The sequence below is a fragment of the Ruditapes philippinarum genome, unplaced genomic scaffold, assembly GCF_026571515.1.
Source record: "Ruditapes philippinarum isolate M1 unplaced genomic scaffold, ASM2657151v2 ctg1332_1_1_1_1, whole genome shotgun sequence".
Lineage (NCBI taxonomy): Eukaryota > Metazoa > Mollusca > Bivalvia > Venerida > Veneridae > Ruditapes > Ruditapes philippinarum.
The window spans coordinates 270947-294852 of NW_026853962.1; the positions used below are offsets into that span (position 1 = coordinate 270947).

Here is a 23906-nt window from a genome sequence, read left to right on the forward strand (position 1 = left end):
TAGCAACTAATTATATATATTATAATAAATAACCATAATCATGATTTAATCGCCATTTATTGGCCTAATTTATAATACAAGTTCAGCAATCTTCCTTTCACTTGCATATAAAAATACGAAAGTGACTTGTAAAGTATTAAATATAGAGTTTAAATTGAAAATGTACTATATCTGCATTTTGTAGAAAAGTATTATAAGAAATGAATATTATTTATTTTCTAAATTAATCATTATGATGATTTAAAGTTTTATACCTCATTTTTTGCATAATTACTATAAATACACATCAGCGATCTTCCTTTCGCTTACATTGAAAAATACGAAAGTGACTTGTCAAATATCAAATATAGCTAGAGTTTGAATTGAAAAATGTACTTAAATTGCAGTTTGTAAACACATAATATCAGAAATTAATATTTTGATATTCAACACTATATTTCAATTAAACACTATATTTGATCAGGTACGTATATTAATAAGTTGCTAATAATATACGTCTACCAACAGAAAATTCACTGTAAAATTCTATTAAAACGGTACAATTCAAATTTTAAGTCACTTTCGTCAAAAATCTCACTTTCGTATTTTAGGCAAACCGCCGTGTTGATAGGGTTCTATTATATGCAATTATATGACAATACGTTTTCAGAACGTTAACTGTTTATTCAATTCATACAGACGCTTACAATGTTACATACCACTAAATAAGGCATATATCTGTATATGCTCGTTTTGTAAAAACAGTTTGATATAGAAAAAAATATGCAAGTGTAAATTTAAGAGTTAATAAGGTTTACTTGTTTGATTTAATTCCCTGCGGTCTGGAGACCGCAGGGTATTGGTACGCGTTTAACTTTTGAGGCATGGAGGAGCACGTGACCTGTTTTCGGTACATGGAGGAGCATGTGATCTGTAAACCGTACATGATTGGTTAATTGACCTTTTCGAAAACCTAGCTAAATACCGTTTGCCGGTACGTTACGGATTTACCTGTAAACACTTTCAATATGATCTACGTAAATAACCGAGGTATATCGAGTGAAAAATGCGAGTTGCTTCCCTTATCTTCGAGTAAAATCGATATCGCTTATGCTAAAACAATACAAAATAAGCTGTTTTTAAACCGCTAGTTTGTTGTGATTAAATGTCCGATTTTAAAATGTATTACACCAATAGAAAGCTTTGGATCTTAGCTTCGTCACTGTATAAAATTCAACACATCTTTGGACTTCAAAGTATTTTAATTAACTGTTAAACCTACCATATGTCAGACCATTTAACATACGATTTATACAGTGAGATACGCAATCCGTTATCTTTACTCGAAATTCTACTGATATGAATAGCCAGTCGTCTGCTAGTTCTGAAAGTGTTTATCGGTGTTTATTTCTAATTTTCTACAATTATTTTACCGTTAAAGTTGGAAAAAACTTGAATGATACTGTCCTAGGATGATAACTTGAGCCGTTGTTTACATAACAAAGACCAATAACAATGCGAAAAATAGGTTAGGCAGATCAATGTCACAACCTATAAAAATGAAAATAAAACTACACAAGGTTAGCTTTTAAAAAAGCTAGTTGCGACTCGCTTCGTATTTTTTTTCCAGGGGTGCGTTTACATGTAAAAATGACAGTTCTGTTAGCTGAAGAGACTTCAGCGAACATCAAAATAAAAGTGACATAAAGTTATGGAAGCCAGTTTCACTCAGTTTAACAAAGAGGAATATGAGTATATATGAAGATGCATGTAAACAGATAGAATGAAGTCCCTATGCACATTTACTATATGGCCTTTTGACCTTGACCAAATAAATGTTAGATAGGTAGAATTCATAAAGATGTCTCTTTATACTAAGTTAAGTTGTAATATGATATTTAGTATTGGAATGAGTGACAGACACAAGTCCTAAAGTAAACACAAGTTGTCAATTAATTCAGCCGGGATCCTATTAAAAATATAGGGATCCCGGGAACTAACCAGTCTTAGATGCTTTTCAGATAAGCCGGGATCCTATTTAAACATATAGGGATCCCGGGAATTGACCAGTTCAAGAATATAGTTTTCAGAAAAGCCGGGATCGTATTAAAGTCTAAAGAGATCCAAGGAATTGGCCAGTTCCAGAATAGTTTTCAGAAAAGCTGGGATTGCATTAAAACTTAAAGGGATCCCGGGATTTGACCAATTCAAGAATGTAGTCTGTGATTTTTCCAATTAATTAGGCATATAATTATAAGTATTGTGATTTTTAAGTTTGTTGATAAATAGCTCTAAATATATTTATATCCAAAGTTTAATTAATTTAACGTTCATTACATACAATAAAAAAACTTAACGTTTAATGGCCTTTCATTACGACGACACCGACAATAATCAACACAAATATAGTTTATAAGTTTTTCCTCTATATCTTATACGATCCCGGATCCCGGCCAGTCCGGGCGTCCCGGATTCCGGCCAGTAAATATATACACTAAATACCAGAAAGGATAAAATGACCGGAAAAAAGGAAAAAGAAAAAAATGCACAGAACCAGGTGTACACTTATGTTAATTAACCAAACGAAAACTTACTACAGAGGAACAGGTGAAATCGCTATATAAAAAGTCAGTGTTATTATGATTTATTGAAAAGAATTTATGAAAACAAACATTTCTAATCATCATAATATCTTTGCGCTCAAAACAATACTTGCTGCTTTTTAAATATGGCGTGAAAATTGAAGGTTTTTTGACGCTTTGTAAGATTAAATTTGATTGGCTAAATAATTTAGGATCCTAGCCCTGATAGATAAATTTTTATAGAAAGCTGGAAGCCAAGCTTCGATTAAATTTTTGGATGGATTCGGAGTTTTAGGTTGTTTCTCAGTAAAATCCTAACGTAATACCGGCTCGCCGTGGCGAGCCGGCATAATCATATGACGTGTTAGCGCAGTAGGTAGAGCAACCGTGTCGGTAATGAATGGTAAGACATATTGTTTTTAGCGCAGTAGGTAGAGCAACCGTGTCGGTAATGTATTTTACCCGTACAGGCAGAAGTTCGACTACTGGTAAGACATATTGTTTTTACCTCAGAACAGTCAATGGTTCAAAAAAAAATTCATATACATACATGAATATGAGATCGAATATTTTATTACTCTGCGATCAAAAAATACAAAAAGAAAATAGAATAGAAATAAAAAAATATATACTATGCAATATATATTATAAGAAGAAATCAAAACGGAAAACGAAAAAATAAATAAATAATAATGATAAAAAACAGAGCAAGAAGAAAAAACTGTGGTAATAAAATGGCACTACGTTGGGTTCGAACCTATGAGTTCAAAATATTAAAAGTTACAATAACTTCGATCTACCGGCAGAGCCATAACGGTAATATATAAACGGTACTGTAAAGTATATGTAAGTGTTTACTTTTACGATATCGGATAATAATCCAGATAACCCCGTTTTTGGACTTTCCCATGTACCGTTAAGACCAAATTATCATCCTAGGACAGTATGTTTGAAAATTATCAATGTTTCTTTAATATCTATCTCAAACTTTACAAACAATAAATTGTTTATACTGAAAATCTACAAAATTAAAATATTCGTAGTGGCATCAGCCATAATAAATAGAGATATTTTCTGCGTAAACTTGTGTGTTTACTTTATTTATTTTTTGCTCGGAATTATTCATAAAATGAAGGCCTATTTAATCATTTTCTTAAAAAGAAATAATTGTTTTATGCTCGACCTTCTCCGGTCTTCAACGGTCACCAGTTTCCAAAGACCTTCTTCCATAGTGATCGTTAAATTTATTCAACTTTATCCCTGATACAAACGTTTATTTATCCCCCCCCCCCCCAAATAATGTTGAAAATAGTTAAAATATATCATTAAAATGTTCACCGCAGGAAACCATTTACTTGTATTTATTTTGGATGTTGGACATATTTTTATACAGGGTCAGTCGTAATTCATTCATTCTTGCACGCGCATGCGTGGATACGAAGTTTGAAGCGTAGGTGTACACAAAGCTTTTATCAATGAAAAAGTAAAATTCATATTTTTGGCTTTCATGTTTAAAAATGTTTCTTTAAACTGAAAGTGCATAGTTTTGAACTTTCAAAGCTTATTGACAACTATGCAAACAATATTTTTAATAAAAAGTGATCTAAATTAATGTGACAATCCTGCAAAATGAGGATCTACTTTTATCGAGGTTTCATCCGGAAGTGAATGTTGTTCAGCAAAACAGTCGACCCTATTGGTTTCTGAAATGCAGCTATAACTCTGTATACATTGCAAGCAATGTATACAAAAACGCATTTATCGATGACTTACAATCACAAATGCCATTAATTCAAGAAATAAGACAAAATACAAAACGAAACATGTTAGTAAATTAACCTCTCTTATTCATAAATCTGCCATTTGCATTTTTGGCAAAACTCCAAAAACAAACAACAGACCAGCAACAAACAAATTAAGAATAAACAAATCATGGTTTAATGCAGAAATGAAAACTGCAAAGAAGAATTTTAACATCCACAGAAATAAATATATAAGACATAAAACAGACGAACATAGAAAAATATACATTAAAGAAAAAAACATGTACAATAAGTTAAAAAACAAACATAAAATAAACTATAAACAGAAGAAGGAAAAAAATTGACACTACTCGCAAAAAAGGATCCAAAAACATTTTGGAGTCATGTAAAAAGGCAGTACACACCACGCAACAAAGACACTAGATTGCCAACACAAGATAACCTTTTTAATCACTTTAACACCTTATATGGTACAATAAATGATACGACTACACAAAATACCACTCATATACATGATAGCACACAAATAATGAACAGAACAATAATCAATAATCACAACTCAATGGAAAAAACTCAAAAAGCAGTTTTTTGCCCAGAACAGTGGTAAAAGCCCAGGACCAGATCAATTACCAGCAGAACTGTTTAAATACTCATCTTGGGGTTGTCCCAATTTTTGGGGAGGCTATGCCAGCCCAATGTTAATACCATTCGTCAAATCTTACTGCCGCGGTAATCAGGTCAAAAAATAGTACCTTGATTTTTTTAAGCTGACTCATCACTCATCACAGACATTTACAATATGAAAATATTTTCATTCTTTAACTTCATATCTGCAATTTGTAAAGATAATAATTCTCTGAAAAATGTGTTTATTTTTTCAAAATCACTACTCCGTGACGTCATACTGCGGCGGTAATCAGGTTTAGGCATACGTACATTGGTCATAAATAGTTCTGGTATGAAAACCCTTCTATATAATAACTTTATCAAGATCTTTTTAACAAAAAGCATAAATGAAAATTTATAAGTAAATGCTTTAATTTGGTGGCAAATATTCTTTATTATTTTTGATAACAATTTTCCAATTACTACGCAGCGACCAACTGTTTACGACCGGTCATTAACTAGAACGTTGCAACACCGTATTCTCAATATCATAGTTATAAACCATTAATAGTCCTTAATATTTTTTTAAAGACAAATAATTGTAAACTGTCGCTTACATCAGAGACATGGATCATGCTTGCGTGATAACTAAGGAAAACTAACTTATTAGTACACCCTAGGAAGCTGTACGCGGAAAACGCTCATAAACCGCTATATCATATAGCTGTTAGTAAATATTTTGCATACATTTAACTAAAAATTCACTGATGAGGATGAACATATAGTTTGAAAACATTATATTCTTGAACCATTATCGCCGAAAAAAAACTATTTCATTACAAAACCCGTAAGGACCCTCCGACAAAATTTCAGCACAAGATTACATTTTACATTAGCAAAATAAAAAAGCAATACTTATATTTTCATCTTACATAATTCATTAATCAAACTTTTAACATAAAAGTATCTTTTAAAAATATGTCTGGCAATTGAAATATCCCTACTCTGATCTTTATTTGTATAGGAATAAATTTAAACATGTGCTCTTTTGTTTAGGAATATTTTGTAGTGAAAGTCTTAATATATCCACTAATCTCATAATTAGAATTAGACATGTCAGGGATTTATACAATCAGTTGTTTAGTTAGGTACGCTCATTTTAATCCCAATAGAAACATTCAAATATTTTGGGTAAAAAACATTACCAAAGTACCTAGTAGTCGTTTACCCGGTGGTGATCCCATAATTAAACTGATTATAGATTCGAATTGATTAGAAAACACAAATAGAAACATGTGTTTCCGTACAACAAAAATCGGAAGTAAAGTGAACAGTTACATGACAGAAATATGTGGTCAAATATGTTTTAACAAGGAAATAATTATTTCAGAGAAACTCAAAGATCAGTCTTCAATCAAATGAATGACCCCGTATTGTGTAGTTAGAAAGTTTATTCAATTCTAGGGCAACGCATCATAATTTAATTTGATAGTCCATGTGTAATAAAATTCAAATTTTTAATACAGATTATGAGATACATAAAAAATATTAAAGAATAAGAAGCTTTAAAAAAGAAAAAAAAAAGAAGAAAAAACGCATATATATACGAATTACTTACAGTCGAGCATCGGGGATTCATTAACATATCTTACGAAACTTTAATTTGAAAACGATATTTGCTCGCGCTGAAGTGATTAAATCAAATAAAAAGAACTTATATGTTTGTGTTCTAAAAATAATCGGCGGCATAAGAGGAATTTCGTATTCATTTTACAACACTTGAAAAATTAGTACAGAAAATGTGTTGTTGTTTTTTTGTTTTGTTTTCAACAAAAGTGTGTTTTAAGTTTATTTATACTCGACGCCGGAATAACCATATGTCCGAGATTATAGCATCGGGGACGTCTTTTTCAAGCAGAATCTTCCTGGTAGCCCATTCTTCGTTCGTTGGTGGTAAAGGAGACGACAATACTGTCAAGGCATCAACTTTCTGACTGACGACAACAAAAACGGCATTTATTAGCGCCAAACCTCCAGAGTAAGTCACGACAGGTCAACCAATCACCTCTGGTACTTATGATGACTTGACCATGACATTCCGTGTGCCTTCTCCGCGACGTGCACGCCTCTGGAGGGATTTTGGAGAAGTTTCAACAAAAACTTCCAAAACACGCCATTTTATAACACCATTCATAGCACTGACGCTTCGATGTTCTCATCTATTTGCGGGAAATGGTCGACAGGGAAACCCCTACGTAATAACCGCACACCCTGTTAACAACAGATTTTCCGCAGTATATATTTCAAGCTTGTGAGGTTTAAAAATACACGTAGAATCTATCGATTAACTACCATAAGTTGGTTGAGTGTTGGCGGTAAAAAAAGAAGATATAACTTCCTGATCAATTTTCACTTAGGTTGATTCAATTTTGAATAAGTTTTGCAGATATGTATTTTTTCAAGAAATATTTAGCTTTAATATTACTAGTATCCGACGCCGTCAGTAATGAAATGGGAATAATTTTCTGAAACGTGATTTTATTCGAGATTTGCTTCTGGAGAAGACAGCTTTCTGTCCGTAGAGCATGAATATTAATACTCATCACAAGACAGTATCTTATTGATCTCAATTATGGTACATGTAAATGTGTATAATTTTTATGTTCAATAAAATGTTGCATTACTTGCACTTGTTATTATCATTCAATGATACTAAAATGACATAAAGTATTTATGATGAACAGTCCTAGAATATTTTGATAAGGAACCGTCAGTTGTAAAATGCTATTGTTATCTGATAATGAACAGTCGTCATACTTGCTGGTATGTCATTTATTATTGAAAGTTCTCAATGAAATGTTCTGGAATATTAACAAAATGAATAGTCAACCATATTAACCATATATATGAATGGTTGAACACAACAGTAAGGATAAATAGCGCAATGTGCATATCTTCTTATTTTGATAATAATTGAAATAACAGCACATTTTAAGCAAAAAGAAAAGAAACTATAAGTCTGAAACATTCTGTCATAGCCTCCCCATCAGTACATTCAGTGCTTTGATTAAAAATGGTGATCCCCAGGAGGCAAAAAACTATAGAGTAATTACACTTGTTAATATCTTAGCAAAAATATACTCTACATTACTAGCAAACAGACTATCACACTGGGCACAAAATAACAACAAACTCATAGATAACCAATACGAGTTTCAAAAAGGAAAGTCAACAGTAGACTGCATTTTTATCCTTCATGCAATTATTACAAAAACATTAGAGGAAAAAATATACACAGCTTTCTTAGACTGGGAAAAAATGTTCGAAAATATTAACAGATCACATTTTTGGCAAAAACTTTGTTCGCATCATGTCAGTACAAAGCTTGTATTTGCATTTCAAGCAATGTATGCATCAATTAAATCATGCATAAAAATCAACAAAACCACGCATTCACAATATATCAAATATTAGAGTAAAGCAGGGAGACCCGGCCAGTAGTCTTCTTTGCTTATTTTCCTGAATGATATAACCGCAAGCATAAACTCAAATGTTAAGAATATTTTGTCTTTGATAATCTAAATCTGTTCATACTATTATTTGTTGACGATGCAGTTGTTTTCACTCATTCGCCGGAAACATTACAAAACCTTCTCAATACATTTATACTGTGAAACCTGGGGCTTAAAACTTAATATCGGCAACACTAAAATCATGATATTTGAATTAGGGACACATACTACATACGACTTTAGAATAAACAATCGACCCATCGAAATAGTCGACTCTTTTAAATATTTAGGAGTTCATCTTTATAAAAACAACAATTGGTACAGAACACAAAAACGAATTGCAAAGCATTCAAAAATCTATTTACTGTATACAACCTGTCCCCCATGTGCGGCACCAGGCGTTCGAGTTAAAATAATGTGAAAACGTAGTGTGAAGTAAAATCCAAACATGTTTGTACACTATACACGATGTTTAATAATTTACACAAATACGTAAGACTAGGCAGCAGTCTTAAAACTGTCCCGGTTGTTCCAATAAGGCACAGTTCTTGGAAAGAATGAATGTTTGTACGCATTAAGTCTGCAGTGATAAGTGACGAACTTTACCGAGTTTGTGTATCTTGTTGACAGTAACTGGTACAGCCACCAGGTTATTAAACACTTTATACATGAGAATTAAGTCCGCACACTGACGACGTTGTTCAAGTGCTGGCCATATTAGTTCGTGTAGCATTGATGTTACGCTAGATGGATTATTACGGTTGTATGGCTTAGTCATGACGAATCTTGCCGCGTTCCGTTGTATTTGTTCGATTTTCTTTGATGTATTTAGTTGTTGAGGATTCCAAATTGGCGACGCATATTCCAGTTTAGGTCGAACCAAAGTTTGATAAGCTCTTTCTTTTACTGTGGTCGGACAATGTACTTACCATTTGTTGCCGTAAAATGTGTGTGTACATTCGAAATACATCGTAATTGATCCATACCTAGCCTTATATTGTCAATAAGTGTGCAGTAACTGTCGTCTATGGAATTCCGTAGTTTACCTATGTTTACCGTGGTTAATCTTTGTACAAATAACGTAACGCTGAATCTGTTCAACGATATTGCCAAATCGAATAATACAGTAAGTAAACTAACCAAAATATTGCACTAAATGTAATAAAAAAATCTAGGCAAAAGAGAACAATCGTCACAGAATCCTTCAAAATAACCTATTGCAAATATTTGTGATACATTTTAAAACAAACTTACTTTTTTCACTCAGTAAACCTTTAACCCCATGAGCATATTGCGAAAAATGGCCGTTTTCATTGAAAAGCCTCAAGTAACAAGTTCAAAATGCTATGAAACTATGCAAAATGCTTCAATACTGAACCATAGCCTCTGTAATCGTAAATTTCCTGTTAACATGGCAACGGGGGACGTCTCAAAATTGACAAAAATCACTATTTTGCATTGTTTTTTTTCCATCAAAACTGATTTCAAAGTGCTGCAACTTCTCAATGAGTAGATGGTTTTTCAGCGTGGGTTACTAGCAGAGCTGTATCAGCACTAAGGGTGTAGTACATGTACTTAAGTACCAGTTCCAGTACTTGGCAAATTATGCAGTACCATTACCAGTACCAGTACTAGATTTTAGCTCGGTACTGCAGTACCAGTACTTTTTTTGGTGAAGTAATTAAGTATCAGTATACCATTACTTTTATATATTCATCAAAGTTTGAATAAATACACAGTGTCAAACAAATAATTGCAAATATTATTCAACAAAGAAATAAAATCATAATTTACATTATTATCAAAAATCATAACATTTTTACAACTTTATAGTTTTGACATACTTTTTACCAACAATATTTACAAACATTTATTTATGTCATATCTTATTGTTTAGTAACCAGTCAACTGTAATACAATGCAATCATCTTTCATTTAAAACACAACAGTCTTTTGTTGCCTTTCACACCTTCACACCTCTGTTCAATTTATACCAAAGTAAATAACAACTTTTAATGGTGCAAACAATATCACTTGAAGTAGGATTATTTAGAATAGAAGCAATTAATTAGTGATTATTTTGCTCTTTTACTAGTAAATACAAAGTAATAAAAGATTTTAATAAGGATATTTTAGGGTAAAGAGTTATTGAGTCTGTTTATGTCAATTTAATTTTTACTTAAAGTCTTTGGTGCTTTTTTATGATGAATACTACGTTAACATTTGAAGGAATATCACCGCAAATTATCTATAGATTTGATAACTTACTTTTTCACAAAAGTAAAATAATGTAATTTACAGCTTTATTTTATGAGAAAAATTGATGCTATTTTTATCAAAACCAAAAGTACTGTCTAGTAATGCAGTAGCAGTACCACTTTTTATGACAGTAATGCAGTACCAGTAGTAGAAACAATTTGTAAGAGTAATTCAGTATCAGTACCAGTACTTGCAAAATCGCTGCAGTACATACTGCAGTACCAGTACCAGTAATGCAGCTCTGGTTACTAGTTACCCTAAGATCGAACGGAGGCCATTTTTAGCCTGTCACATGTCCAAAATTTTCTTGGCGATGAGGGGGACTACCTTCAAACCCCCCAAATAGATGGGGGCACATTCCCCCTCTGGCAACCCCCTGATGTAACATTTTGATGGGGGGGGGGGCGCCGAAAAAGTGGTCACTTTTTTAAACAACATTTCTCAAACGAAAAACAGTGTTTGGGGCCTAAATAGGGCTTTTTTTACTGTTTGAGGCATCAAAGGGGGGGGGGGGACAAAAAGCCGCCAAAAAACGTTTATATGAGGGAAAAGGTTAATCTGTTTTATAACTTTGTATATTTGTTACAATTATAATACATTGTAATAATAAAAAAATCTTTGTTCATTTTGACTACTGTTTTGTATGTTCCAAAGAATATACATTTAATATTCTAATCTCTAGCAAGACTACCAAAGTTCATGATGAACAATGTCTTTCGTCCGCCCATTTATCTATAATATACAATTCTGGTTAAATCCAATTAACCATTGACAAACTTATAAGAATATCTGGTCATCGTCATTTGCTGCATTTCTTGCTTAGACGCTCTTTGATGTTTTGCATCAATGCTTTTCTTGTTATATCATGGTATACCATTTGCCGCGAAGCATGTTAAGGACATTTTGAAAGTCGGTGGAAGTTTTTGTTTTGGCTTATTTACATATGAACTTTTAAATGTCTTACCATGATTAGTTGTTGCTATTCGAAAAAAATGAGTAGCATTATAGGTGAAAAAGAAAATGTACATGTATTGATATTTTCATTATTTTCAAAGATAAATGTTGAACAGATTTTTTTCTAAAAATAGTATGTCGTGCCCACGACTTAATTATCTCGTGCCCACGACTTAGTTAACTCGTGGTCACGACATAGTATCTCGTGCCCACCACTTAATTATCTCGTACCCACGACTTAGTAACTCGTGGCCACGACAAAGTAATTCGTGGCCACGGCATAGTATCTCGTGCGCACGATATAAATAAAAAACACACATGTCACCTCTGTGCCACCGTTACTATCACTTCAGTTAAATGTTTATTTTAATTCCTGATAGCTTGGTGACATGTTGTACATCAGAAAAGCTATTTATATTACAGAATTTGAAAATATTTTGTTAAAAGAAAAAAAAATAGAGAAACGCAAGACTCAATATTTCATAGACGAATGCATACCTACTAGCCGCCGCGTGCACGCGACGTCTAATAAAGTGGGAATTTTGTATTTGTTGTGGTTCTTTGAAGTTGTAGTTTAAGTGCTTAATATGCTAGAATATAATAATGATGTATTATATTGGTTTAATTGATTTTATTATACTACTCAAAATTTGCTATGGATCACTTTTCCTACAGTGCGTTACTATTGTGTATTTGTAATAAATGTGAAAATTGATTAAAAAGAATTAAATATAATTAGTTAGGAATTGATTTTTATGAAAATAATGACAATGGAACTATTCCTTGACGTGTGCCTGTTGCAGAAAGAGTGTGCTGGACGAAAATCAACATTTTTGGAGATCACAAAGTGGAATAAAAAAAATCTTGCAAATCAGGAAATGGTTGGCGTAAGGTGTTTAATACCAAGTATGGTGTCCGCGGGAATTAATTACTGCCTGGCATCGCCGCCGCATGCTGCTGATGAGAACACAAAAACGAATTGCAAAGCATTCAACAATCTATTTACTGTATACAACCTGTCCCCCATGTGCGGCACCAGGCGTTCGAGTTAAAATAATGTGAAAACGTAGTGTGAAGTAAAATCCAAACATGTTTGTACACTATACACGATGTTTAATAATTTACACAAATACGTAAGACTAGGCAGCAGTCTTAAAACTGTCCCGGTTGTTCCAATAAGGCACAGTTCTTGGAAAGAATGAATGTTTGTACGCATTAAGTCTGCAGTGATAAGTGACGAACTTTACCGAGTTTGTGTATCTTGTTGACAGTAACTGGTACAGCCACCAGGTTATTAAACACTTTATACATGAGAATTAAGTCCGCACACTGACGACGTTGTTCAAGTGCTGGCCATATTAGTTCGTGTAGCATTGATGTTACGCTAGATGGATTATTACGGTTGTATGGCTTAGTCATGACGAATCTTGCCGCGTTCCGTTGTATTTGTTCGATTTTCTTTGATGTATTTAGTTGTTGAGGATTCCAAATTGGCGACGCATATTCCAGTTTAGGTCGAACCAAAGTTTGATAAGCTCTTTCTTTTACTGTGGTCGGACAATGTACTTACCATTTGTTGCCGTAAAAATGTGTGTGTACATTCGAAATACATCGTAATTGATCCATACCTAGCCTTATATTGTCAATAAGTGTGCAGTAACTGTCGTCTATGGAATTCCGTAGTTTACCTATGTTTACCGTGGTTAATCTTTGTACAAATAACGTAACGCTGAATCTGTTCAACGATATTGCCAAATCGAATAATACAGTAAGTAAACTAACCAAAATATTGCACTAAATGTAATAAAAAAATCTAGGCAAAAGAGAACAATCGTCACAGAATCCTTCAAAATAACCTATTGCAAATATTTGTGATACATTTTAAAACAAACTTACTTTTTTCACTCAGTAAACCTTTAACCCATGAGCATATTGCGAAAAATGGCCGTTTTTCATTGAAAAGCCTCAAGTAACAAGTTCAAAATGCTATGAAACTATGCAAAATGCTTCAATACTGAACCATAGCCTCTGTAATCGTAAATTTCCTGTTAACATGGCAACGGGGGACGTCTCAAAATTGACAAAAATCACTATTTTGCATTGTTTTTTTCCATCAAAACTGATTTCAAAGTGCTGCAACTTCTCAATGAGTAGATGGTTTTTCAGCGTGGGTTACTAGCAGAGCTGTATCAGCACTAAGGGTGTAGTACATGTACTTAAGTACCAGTTCCAGTACTTGGCAAATTATGCAGTACCATTACCAGTACCAGTACTAGATTTTAGCTCGGTACTGCAGTACCAGTACTTTTTTTGGTGAAGTAATTAAGTATCAGTATACCATTACTTTTATATATTCATCAAAGTTTGAATAAATACACAGTGTCAAACAAATTATTGCAAATATTATTCAACAAAGAAATAAAATCATAATTTACATTAATATAAAAAATCATAACATTTTTACAACTTTATAGTTTTGACATACTTTTTACCAACAATATTTACAACATATATTTATGTCATATCTTATTGTTTAGTAACCAGTCAATTGTAATACAATGCAATCATCTTTCATTTAAAACACAACAGTCTTTTGTTGCCTTTCACACCTTCACACCTCTGTTCAATTTATACCAAAGTAAATAACAACTTTTAATGGTGCAAACAATATCACTTGAAGTAGGATTATTTAGAATAGAAGCAATTAATTAGTGATTATTTTGCTCTTTTACTAGTAAATACAAAGTAATAAAAGATTTTAATAAGGATATTTTAGGGTAAAGAGTTATTGAGTCTGTTTATGTCAATTTAATTTTTACTTAAAGTCTTTGGTGCTTTTTTATGATGAATACTACGTTAACATTTGAAGGAATATCATCGCAAATTATCTATAGATTTGATAACTTACTTTTTCACAAAAGTAAAATAATGTAATTTACAGCTTTATTTTATGAGAAAAATTGATGCTATTTTTATCAAAACCAAAAGTACTGTCTAGTACCACTTTTTATGACAGTAATGCAGTACCAGTAGTAGAAACAATTTGTAAGAGTAATTCAGTATCAGTACCAGTACTTGCAAAATCGCTGCAGTACATACTGCAGTACCAGTACTAGTAATGCAGCTCTGGTTACTAGTTACCCTAAGATCGAACGGAGGCCATTTTTAGCCTGTCACATGTCCAAAATTTTCTTGGCGATGAGGGGGACTACCTTCAAACCCCCCAAAATAGATGGGGGCACATTCCCCTTCTGGCAACCCCCTGATGTAACATTTTGATGGGGGGGGGGCGCCGAAAAAGTGGTCACTTTTTTAAACAACATTTCTCAAACGAAAAACAGTGTTTGGGGCCTAAATAGGGCTTTTTGTATACATTGCTTGCAATGTATACAGAGTTATAGCTGTATTTCAGATTTAGTACACCTAACCTGTTTTGCTGAACAACATCCACCTTTGGATGAAACCTCGATAAAAGTAGATCCTCATTTTGCAGGATTGTCACATTAAGATCACTTTTTATTAATATACTGTTTGCATAGTGGTCAATAAGCTTTGAAAGTTCAAAACTATGCACTTTCAGTTTAAATAAACTTTTTCTAAACATGAAAGCAAAAAATATGAAAATTTCAATTTCATTCATAAAAGCATTGTGTAAACCTACGCTTCAAACTTCGTATCCACGCATGCGCGTGCAAGAATGAATGAATTACGACAGACTCTGTATAAAAATATGTCCAACATCCAAAATTAATATTAAATCAAACAAGTAAACCTTATTTACTTTTAGTAGACTTGCATACTTTTTCTATTTCAAACTGTTTTAGAAAACGAGCAGATACAGATATATATGTCTTATTTAGTGTTATGTAACATTGTAAGCGTCTGTATGAATGGATTAAAGTTTACGTTCTGAAAACGTATTGTCATATAATTGCATATAATACAACCCTATCAACGTGGTGGCATCGGAGGAGTATGCAATTATTTGTTTCACACCTGCAGTGTGAAGTATTTCTGCCACTTTAGTGAAATATATCGTCCAAAAGCCATTTTCTGGAAAGGGAAGATTCGTACTCAATATTATTCGAACTAAGGATTTGTACTCAATATTATTCGAATTTAGCCTTCGTAATCGGTATTATTCGAACTGACAATCATGGCAGATACGTTTAGACCCCCTGGACATTTAGATGTTGAAAATGGTAACATATCACATAACTTTATCAAATGGAAGCGCCAATGGAAATTTACTTTACCAGTGTTGACTGCCAGTGGAAATGCTGAGAAAGATGAAAAGATACAAGTAAATATCCTATTACACTGTGCTGGACCTAAAGTTATCAATTTACATGGGCAAATGCAGACCATAAACTGAAAGTGAAAAAAATATTTGACAATCCTAGAAAAAATGAAGTGCTAGAATCACACAGATTTCGGGTAACAAATCCAGATGAATATTCATCATTTGACAGTTTTCTTAAAGAGTTTTGAAAGCATGTTGAGTCTAGAAATATATTTTGAAATATGTTATTTACAATCAAATCACTCAGTCAGGCTGAGCCACCCTTAACATTTTTTCCATAACTCCTTAGACTATTGATATATATAAGGTAAAATTATTAGCCATATATGAGCTTATGATTGCATGGGCAGTTAAATTAAAGCCATTAGTAAAAAAAGGGTTGACCTGGGATAACCAAAGTGAAGAGTGAAATATGACACTCAACACAGGAATATTCTAAATATTTAGATTGATGTTTATGATCAGATTTAGCACAAATAGTAATTTAATTTCCCCTGATACCACAAATATGAATTTATTTAGAGTCCTGAAGATCTTTTTATGATGAAATCTTAACTGAAAAACCAGGTTTAACTGAATAATTATAAAATTCCTTGCCACAATAACTAAAAGGTACATAAAGCCAGTCAAAAAAAAAATATTTCTATCCATATTCATCATTCCTGGACCTCCATCCATTTGATGAATTTCTCCAACTGGTAAATTTTTCATCTTATTATGTTCTGTTTGTTAATATAAAAGATTTTTTATGTTAATATACAGCTAGAATAGTCTGTAATGGCTAAGATAGACAGATAAGAACAAACTATTTAGTAAACATGAGTTACATCCCTTCAAATGGAAATAAAGATGAAACCCATAAGAAATTGCCATGTCTGACAGACAGCAAAATTATAAAATTCTGCAGGCTCAGTTTAATTAGGCCCATTAGGAGGTAGTGGTAACAACTGTGGGTCAAAAATGAAATGATATCATTTTCAAGGGATGCTTCTGATATGATTTACTTTAAATAATGGGTCATTATCAATGAATGTTTCTTTGTCTTCTATGCCCATGTGTAATAGATTATTGACATTGCCAGCTAGATAGCTCAGCTGAGTGAGTCAGTACAGCCCACATACATGTATAATATTCTGATTCAGGTTTGATTCCGGTCAAACTGCACATTTTTCTCACCCTGTGATATTTTCACCCTGTTACTTTTAGGGTCTATATGTTTATGATGGTACATAACTGAATCATAAGTCAATTCACTTTGTTACTTAAGTGTGCCAATGAAAAAGGAAAAATTTCAATATGCTGTGGATTATGTCAATGCATAGAACTATGAGACTGAAAATATTTAAGCTGTAGAGCTGCTGTATGGTATTCCAACGGTTCTGGGTTTTTTTGGTAGTGCTGAGGTATGGTATTCTGAGTGTCTCTGGTTTGAGTTTTAGTCAGGCTGCATTTCATTTTGTCACTCTTTGAAATTGATAAATATTTTCAGCTCATTATTGGCAGGACTGCATATATTAATGATTTATTTGTATTAAATCAATATTGTTAAATATTTAGTTATTGTCTATATATGTGACTTTATTTTTGATAAGGCATTGTAACAGTACTACTTTTTAATTTGACCTTTTTGTATTAGGGGGAGAAGCCCTTAATTAACTCCTTACCAGTAAGTTTTATTGTACACGATGGTGATAGCTTGAAAGAATTTAGCTAAAAAAGATACTACATGAATCTTTTTTTTTTCCTATTGGATTGTAAAATATTTATTGATTGTCAAAAAACTATATGGAGTTCTCCTCGGTGACATTAAACAGTCCCAGCTGGCCATACATGCAGGACCTTGCAGACCATGAGACAGGGTGGTCTGTACCAAGACAAATCCGATATCGAGACATGGTGGACAGGACAGACAGTGATGTTCAGATCCCCCACTCAGAAAGGAAGTTACTACACTCAAGGTCCTGGTCTTCAATTACTTCATTTGCTTACTTGGAGTAAAGGTGCCGGAAACAATAGTATGGTATCACAAAAAGCACAGACTGTGATAAAAGTCAAACCCAAAAAAGATACTATAAACTGAATTCATAGATTATATAAAAGAAATTTATTAATTCTTTAAGTTTATAGTTAACATAAAAAAAAGATACTGAGTACATTTGTATTTAATTTGATATATAGCATATTACCACACATAAAGTGCATTATGCCGTATAAATTTCAACTTAGTGCTTAAATACTTTCTGATGCACTCAGTAAGCAAACATGATTTACTAATCTTTGGATTCCCACACTCCTCTCCACCTAGCTCCAATGAGATCCACTTGGTTGACCATAACATGTACCATACCTCATATTGTTTGTTTACAGTTTGGAATGAAAAAATGAAAGTTTATTCTAGATATTATAAAGCTTTTATTAAATTTCACAAGGCTTTCAACACATCAACAATGTAATTGTCATTTTATTTTTTGAAAATGTGTTGGACTGCTGGTCTGATGCATGTAGATGCTGTGTTGGCATATAGCGATTCTCCTCTTTTGTGTGTGTGTGTACATGCATGCGTGCATGTGTGTGTGTTTTATACATTATATAGTTAACATCTTTTGAAAACATCTTGTCGAATTTCAACCAAACTTGACAGGGTTGTTCCATGAGTAAAGGGCTTCCAAAGTTGTTCAAAGACTTAAATGAGGCCAAGAGCATAGATATTTTACAAAAGGCATTGTTTGGTAGACATTCACAAGATTTTCACATTATACCCTGGGGGTCAAATTAGCCCTGCACTAGGGTTCATAGATTTTCCTGATATGTATGTAGTTAAAACTTAAAATCTTCTCCTCTGAATTGACAAAAACTAGAGGTTAGATATTTGTCATGAAACATTTGGTAGTTAACCTCTACCAAGATTATTCACGTTACAGCCCAAGGGTCAGAATTAGCCTCACCCCTGGGGTCATATATTAAGGTTTTCCTTATATGTATATAGCAAAAACTTTTTTAAAAATCTTTTTATCAGAAGGTTTAAGGCTTAGAGCTTAGATACTTGGTAAATAATATCATCAGTACGTCCTTTACCAAAGTTGTTCAAATGTTGCCCCTAGTGAAATAGCACCAGGGGTGTCATAGGTTTTCCTTAAATGTATAAACATGTATAGAAAAAAAAACATAACAAAAAATATTCTCCTCTGGATTGACAAAGGCTAGATGTTTGATATTTGGCATGAAACCTTTACATGTGTAGTAAACCTCTATCACTATTGTTCAAATTATAGCCCTGGGGTCAAAATGGCTCTGCCAAGGAGTCTTTTTAGGTTTTCATTATATGGTATGTATAAAGTAAAAAACTTAAAAAAAATCTTGTCTGAAGGTACAAGGTTAACCAGGCACCGTGGTGTCTTAGGATTTCCTTAAATGTATATACATGTATAGAAAAAAAAACTTAAACAGTATTCTCCTCTGAATTGACAAAGACTAGAGGTAAGATATTTGGCATGAAACATTGTGTAGTCGACCTCTACCAAGATTGTTTTAATTTTAGCCCTGGGATAAAATTTGCCTTGTGGGAGGGTTGGGGGGGGGAGGGGAGTCATTAATTTTCGTAATGTACTTGTAGTAAAAATTTAAGAATGTACAAGGCAAGAGCTTAGGGCTTTGATGCCTAAATTTTGTCAAGTACAAATGCTTTTATTTTGAATCAATAATTGCACTATGGAGTGCATTTTTTCCAGTGAATGCGTTTTGCATGTAAACAAAAACGTTCACCTAACTTTTAAGTCTTGCTGAATGATTCAATACCACATTTTTGTAGACTACAAACCCGCATGTTGGTCTTGTTTTTAAAGTAATAGATAAAAGCACTGAAGACTCTATTTTACTATTTCAGCATTGTATACTGCAGATAAAAAACCGGTCTTTGCAAACTGATTTCTGTATTGCTCTTCAGTTTCGCAAACCATATAGTCTTGCCTGGAAAAAACACAGCACTAGTCTGTAGGAACAACACCTCTTTCTTGTCCTATTAATAACTTGAGAAGAAAAAAGCCTAGATTTGTGTTCGAAATTGACTGTACCCAGAAGATGACTTCTATTGAGTTCAGTAGATTAAAATCACATGGTCTTGATGTCAAGCAATGTATACCTCAGTGCTTGCAGTGCTTTGATTTTTACTGTTTGAGGCATCAAAGGGGGGGGGGGGGGACAAAAAGCCGCCAAAAAACGTTTATATGAGGGAAAAGGTTAATCTGTTTTATAACTTTGTATATTTGTTACAATTATAATACATTGAAATAATAAAAAAATCTTTGTTCATTTTGACTACTGTTTTGTATGTTCCAAAGAATATACATTTAATATTCTAATCTCTAGCAAGACTACCAAAGTTCATGATGAACAATGTCTTTCGTCCGCCCATTTATCTATAATATACAATTCTGGTTAAATCCAATTAACCATTGACAAACTTATAAGAATATCTGGTCATCGTCATTTGCTGCATTTCTTGCTTAGACGCTCTTTGATGTTTTGCATCAATGCTTTTCTTGTTATATCATGGTATACCATTTGCCGCGAAGCATGTTAAGGACATTTTGAAAGTCGGTGGAAGTTTTTGTTTTGGCTTATTTACATATGAACTTTTAAATGTCTTACCATGATTAGTTGTTGCTATTCGAAAAAAATGAGTAGCATTATAGGTGAAAAAGAAAATGTACATGTATTGATATTTTCATTATTTTCAAAGATAAATGTTGAACAGATTTTTTTCTAAAAATAGTATGTCGTGCCCACGACTTAATTATCTCGTGCCCACGACTTAGTTAACTCGTGGTCACGACATAGTATCTCGTGCCCACCACTTAATTATCTCGTGCCCACGACTTAGTAACTCGTGGCCACGACAAAGTAATTCGTGGCCACGGCATAGTATCTCGTGCGCACGATATAAATAAAAAACACACATGTCACCTCTGTGCCACCGTTACTATCACTTCAGTTAAATGTTTATTTTAATTCCTGATAGCTTGGTGACATGTTGTACATCAGAAAAGCTATTTATATTACAGAATTTGAAAATATTTTGTTAAAAGAAAAAAAAATAGAGAAACGCAAGACTCAATATTTCATAGACGAATGCATACCTACTAGCCGCCGCGTGCACGCGACGTCTAATAAAGTGGGAATTTTGTATTTGTTGTGGTTCTTTGAAGTTGTAGTTTAAGTGCTTAATATGCTAGAATATAATAATGATGTATTATATTGGTTTAATTGATTTTATTATACTACTCAAAATTTGCTATGGATCACTTTTCCTACAGTGCGTTACTATTGTGTATTTGTAATAAATGTGAAAATTTATGAAAGGGAATTAAATATAATTAGTTAGGAATTGATTTTTATGAAAATAATGACAATGGAAGTGTTCCTTGACGTGAGCATGTTACGGAAAGAGTGTGCTGGACGACATTTTTGAGAGCACATAGTGGAATAAAAAAAATCTTGCAAATCAGGAAATGGTTGGCGTAGGGTGTTTGATACCGAGATGGTGTCCGCGAGCATTAATTACGGCCTGGCATCGCCGCCGCATGCTGCTGATGAGCCTGCGGACCTTGTGATAAGGAATCTGGGCACATTCCTCTATGATTTCATGTCTTAGCTCCTGAACTGTTGTTGGCTGGACGTGGCGCGAAGAAATGGCTTTCTGCAGTATATCCTAAGCATGCTCAATTAGATACCTCGCTGGCAAATCCATGCAGCTCCTCAAGATATCGGTTTGTGATGTGGGTTCTTAGTGCACGGGCGTTGTCATCCATCAGAATGAAATCATGACCGACTGCGCCAGCGTATGTGCGTACATGGACGTCTAAGATTTCATTGAGGTACCTTACTGCCGTCAGTGTACCGTTTTCAATGATGTGTAGGTTCGTTTTCCCCTTAGCACTTATTCCCGCCCACACCATGACTGAACCCCCGCCAAAACGGTCGTGTTCTGCAACGCATGCTGGAGCTAAGCGTTCATTTGGATTTCTCCAAACCCTAGCCCGTCTATCCGTGAAGTCCACACAAAACCTTCACTCATCAGCGAAGAGGACCGGGGTCCAATCATTAACTGTCCATGTGACATGAGTCTGCGCCCATTGTAAACGCTCTTAAATATGGCGTTGTGTCAAAGGAATGCGAATTGCTGGCCTCCCTGACCTCGACCCAGCATCTTGCAACCTGTTTCTAAAAACTTGTGTGCTAAAACGCACACAAGTTGCATTCTGGAAGTCGTTACGTAAGGTCGTAGCGTTCGAGAACCGTTGGCGCCTGGCCTGAAAGACAATAAATCGGTCCTGGGCTTGAGTCGTTGAACGTTCCCGACCTCCGGCGTGAGCCTGCAAGACATTTATGTCATTTGGAATCGGTTCCACATCATCCTCACTAAGACGACGTCTAACCTGTCGATTTGCCATAGTTTGTTAATTTCGAACACAGTTTTACAATAAAACGAGAGAAGTCTTGCTGCTAGTACACGTTTAAGTGCAAGCATATGGCCATAAAACACCAAATTTCCATGGGTATGCTTTTTCACGTGCTTATCGTGCAAGGTTAGCATGACAAATCGATAACTTAAGTACACGATTATGAGGTCCCCGTACAGGTGTATCGTTAGCGGAAATATGATTTTAATATGACGATAATAGGACTGAAATATGCAATCCTGAGTTCTAAATGATAGACATTTTCAGCAAAATCGTGTTTAGATATAAAAAAATCAACAAAAGAGTAATTTCGTAACAATATCACAAAGCACTATTATATGACCGAGTGAACCTAGTACCTAAATTTTGCTGCTTCTTTAACTTTGGTACACCTCACTGATTATTCCCAATTTGAGCTTATCCGGAGTCTGAAGAAAATAGCTGATATGTTGCTATTGTTCGCAAATGCAAATCAACCTATTAGAAGTTCTTACTTTACCGCCATATGAACAATTAAACAAATAATCAACAGCTGCAAAAATACCTCTCCATGCTTCTTTTTAAAGAAGCAAACTTGTTTTATTGAAAATTTAATGTGTATGAAGCAAACTTTTAAGATATCATAGACGAATTTTAATTAAAGAATTTTCAGTTTATTATGAAAACTATTTGAGTGTCAGAAGAAAATTAAACGCATTAAAAAGCACAATTTTACAAAAAAAAAATATATATTTTTTTTGGGGGGGGGGGGGGGGGGTATGTTTTTTTCATCATATGGGAATACATATGTGCTACTGGAAACCAACATATTTTTTAACCGATGCACATTTCGGAGAATCATATGAAGTTGGTCCTCTGTGTTCACACTTAACAGGTATTCTTGAATTAGTTTTTTAAAGATATTTTAGAATAGAAATAGAACAAACAATATATTTAATTAAACTTACTTGTGGTAAAATAATGGTGATTTGAAGCCAGATCGATGCAGTCTAGGAGAGTCACACCCACCGCCTATACGGCCAAAATAAAATGAGTTTTCTATCATAAAGTGAGTCATTATATTAAAGTGTTAAATGTTAAATATTTACATCCACAGATTTATTTAAACAGGCAAACTTAAGCTACAAATGAAAAGCTATATCTATATCGCGCTGAAAATGAAAAGGACACACACTTTACTGTGAAAATGAAGATAATATTTTGTATAAACAGTGTTTGAATTAATAACATTATGTAATTGTTAAAGCAAGAATGTAATATATAAAAATTATTATGTATAATCGTATATATTACTGATAAATGAGATTAAAGGTTTCAATCAGTATAAATCTCACCATTTACATTTTATTCAATATTATATAACTATTCAAAAATGTTTAGGCAACTTTAACCCAGTTATAGTTGGGAAATGTGTGCGACGAACTTGTGTACATTTTCCCCTAAGTGTTTACACTTTACATGTCATTTTATAGGGAAACGGACAAAAGCCC

At 33.5% G+C, this 23906-nt stretch overlaps 1 protein-coding gene across 1 annotated transcript in view; it reads right to left on the bottom strand.

The window, feature by feature from the left end:
* Positions 1 to 23565, bottom strand: part of LOC132738509 (uncharacterized) — a 65295-nt gene extending 41730 nt beyond the window's left edge. The window contains exon 1 of the mRNA XM_060726012.1: positions 23364 to 23565. Within this exon, the coding sequence (XP_060581995.1) occupies positions 23364 to 23473 (110 nt within the window). The 5' untranslated portion in view covers positions 23474 to 23565. The remainder of the gene's footprint in view (positions 1 to 23363) is intronic.
* Positions 23566 to 23906: the final 341 nt, after the last annotated feature.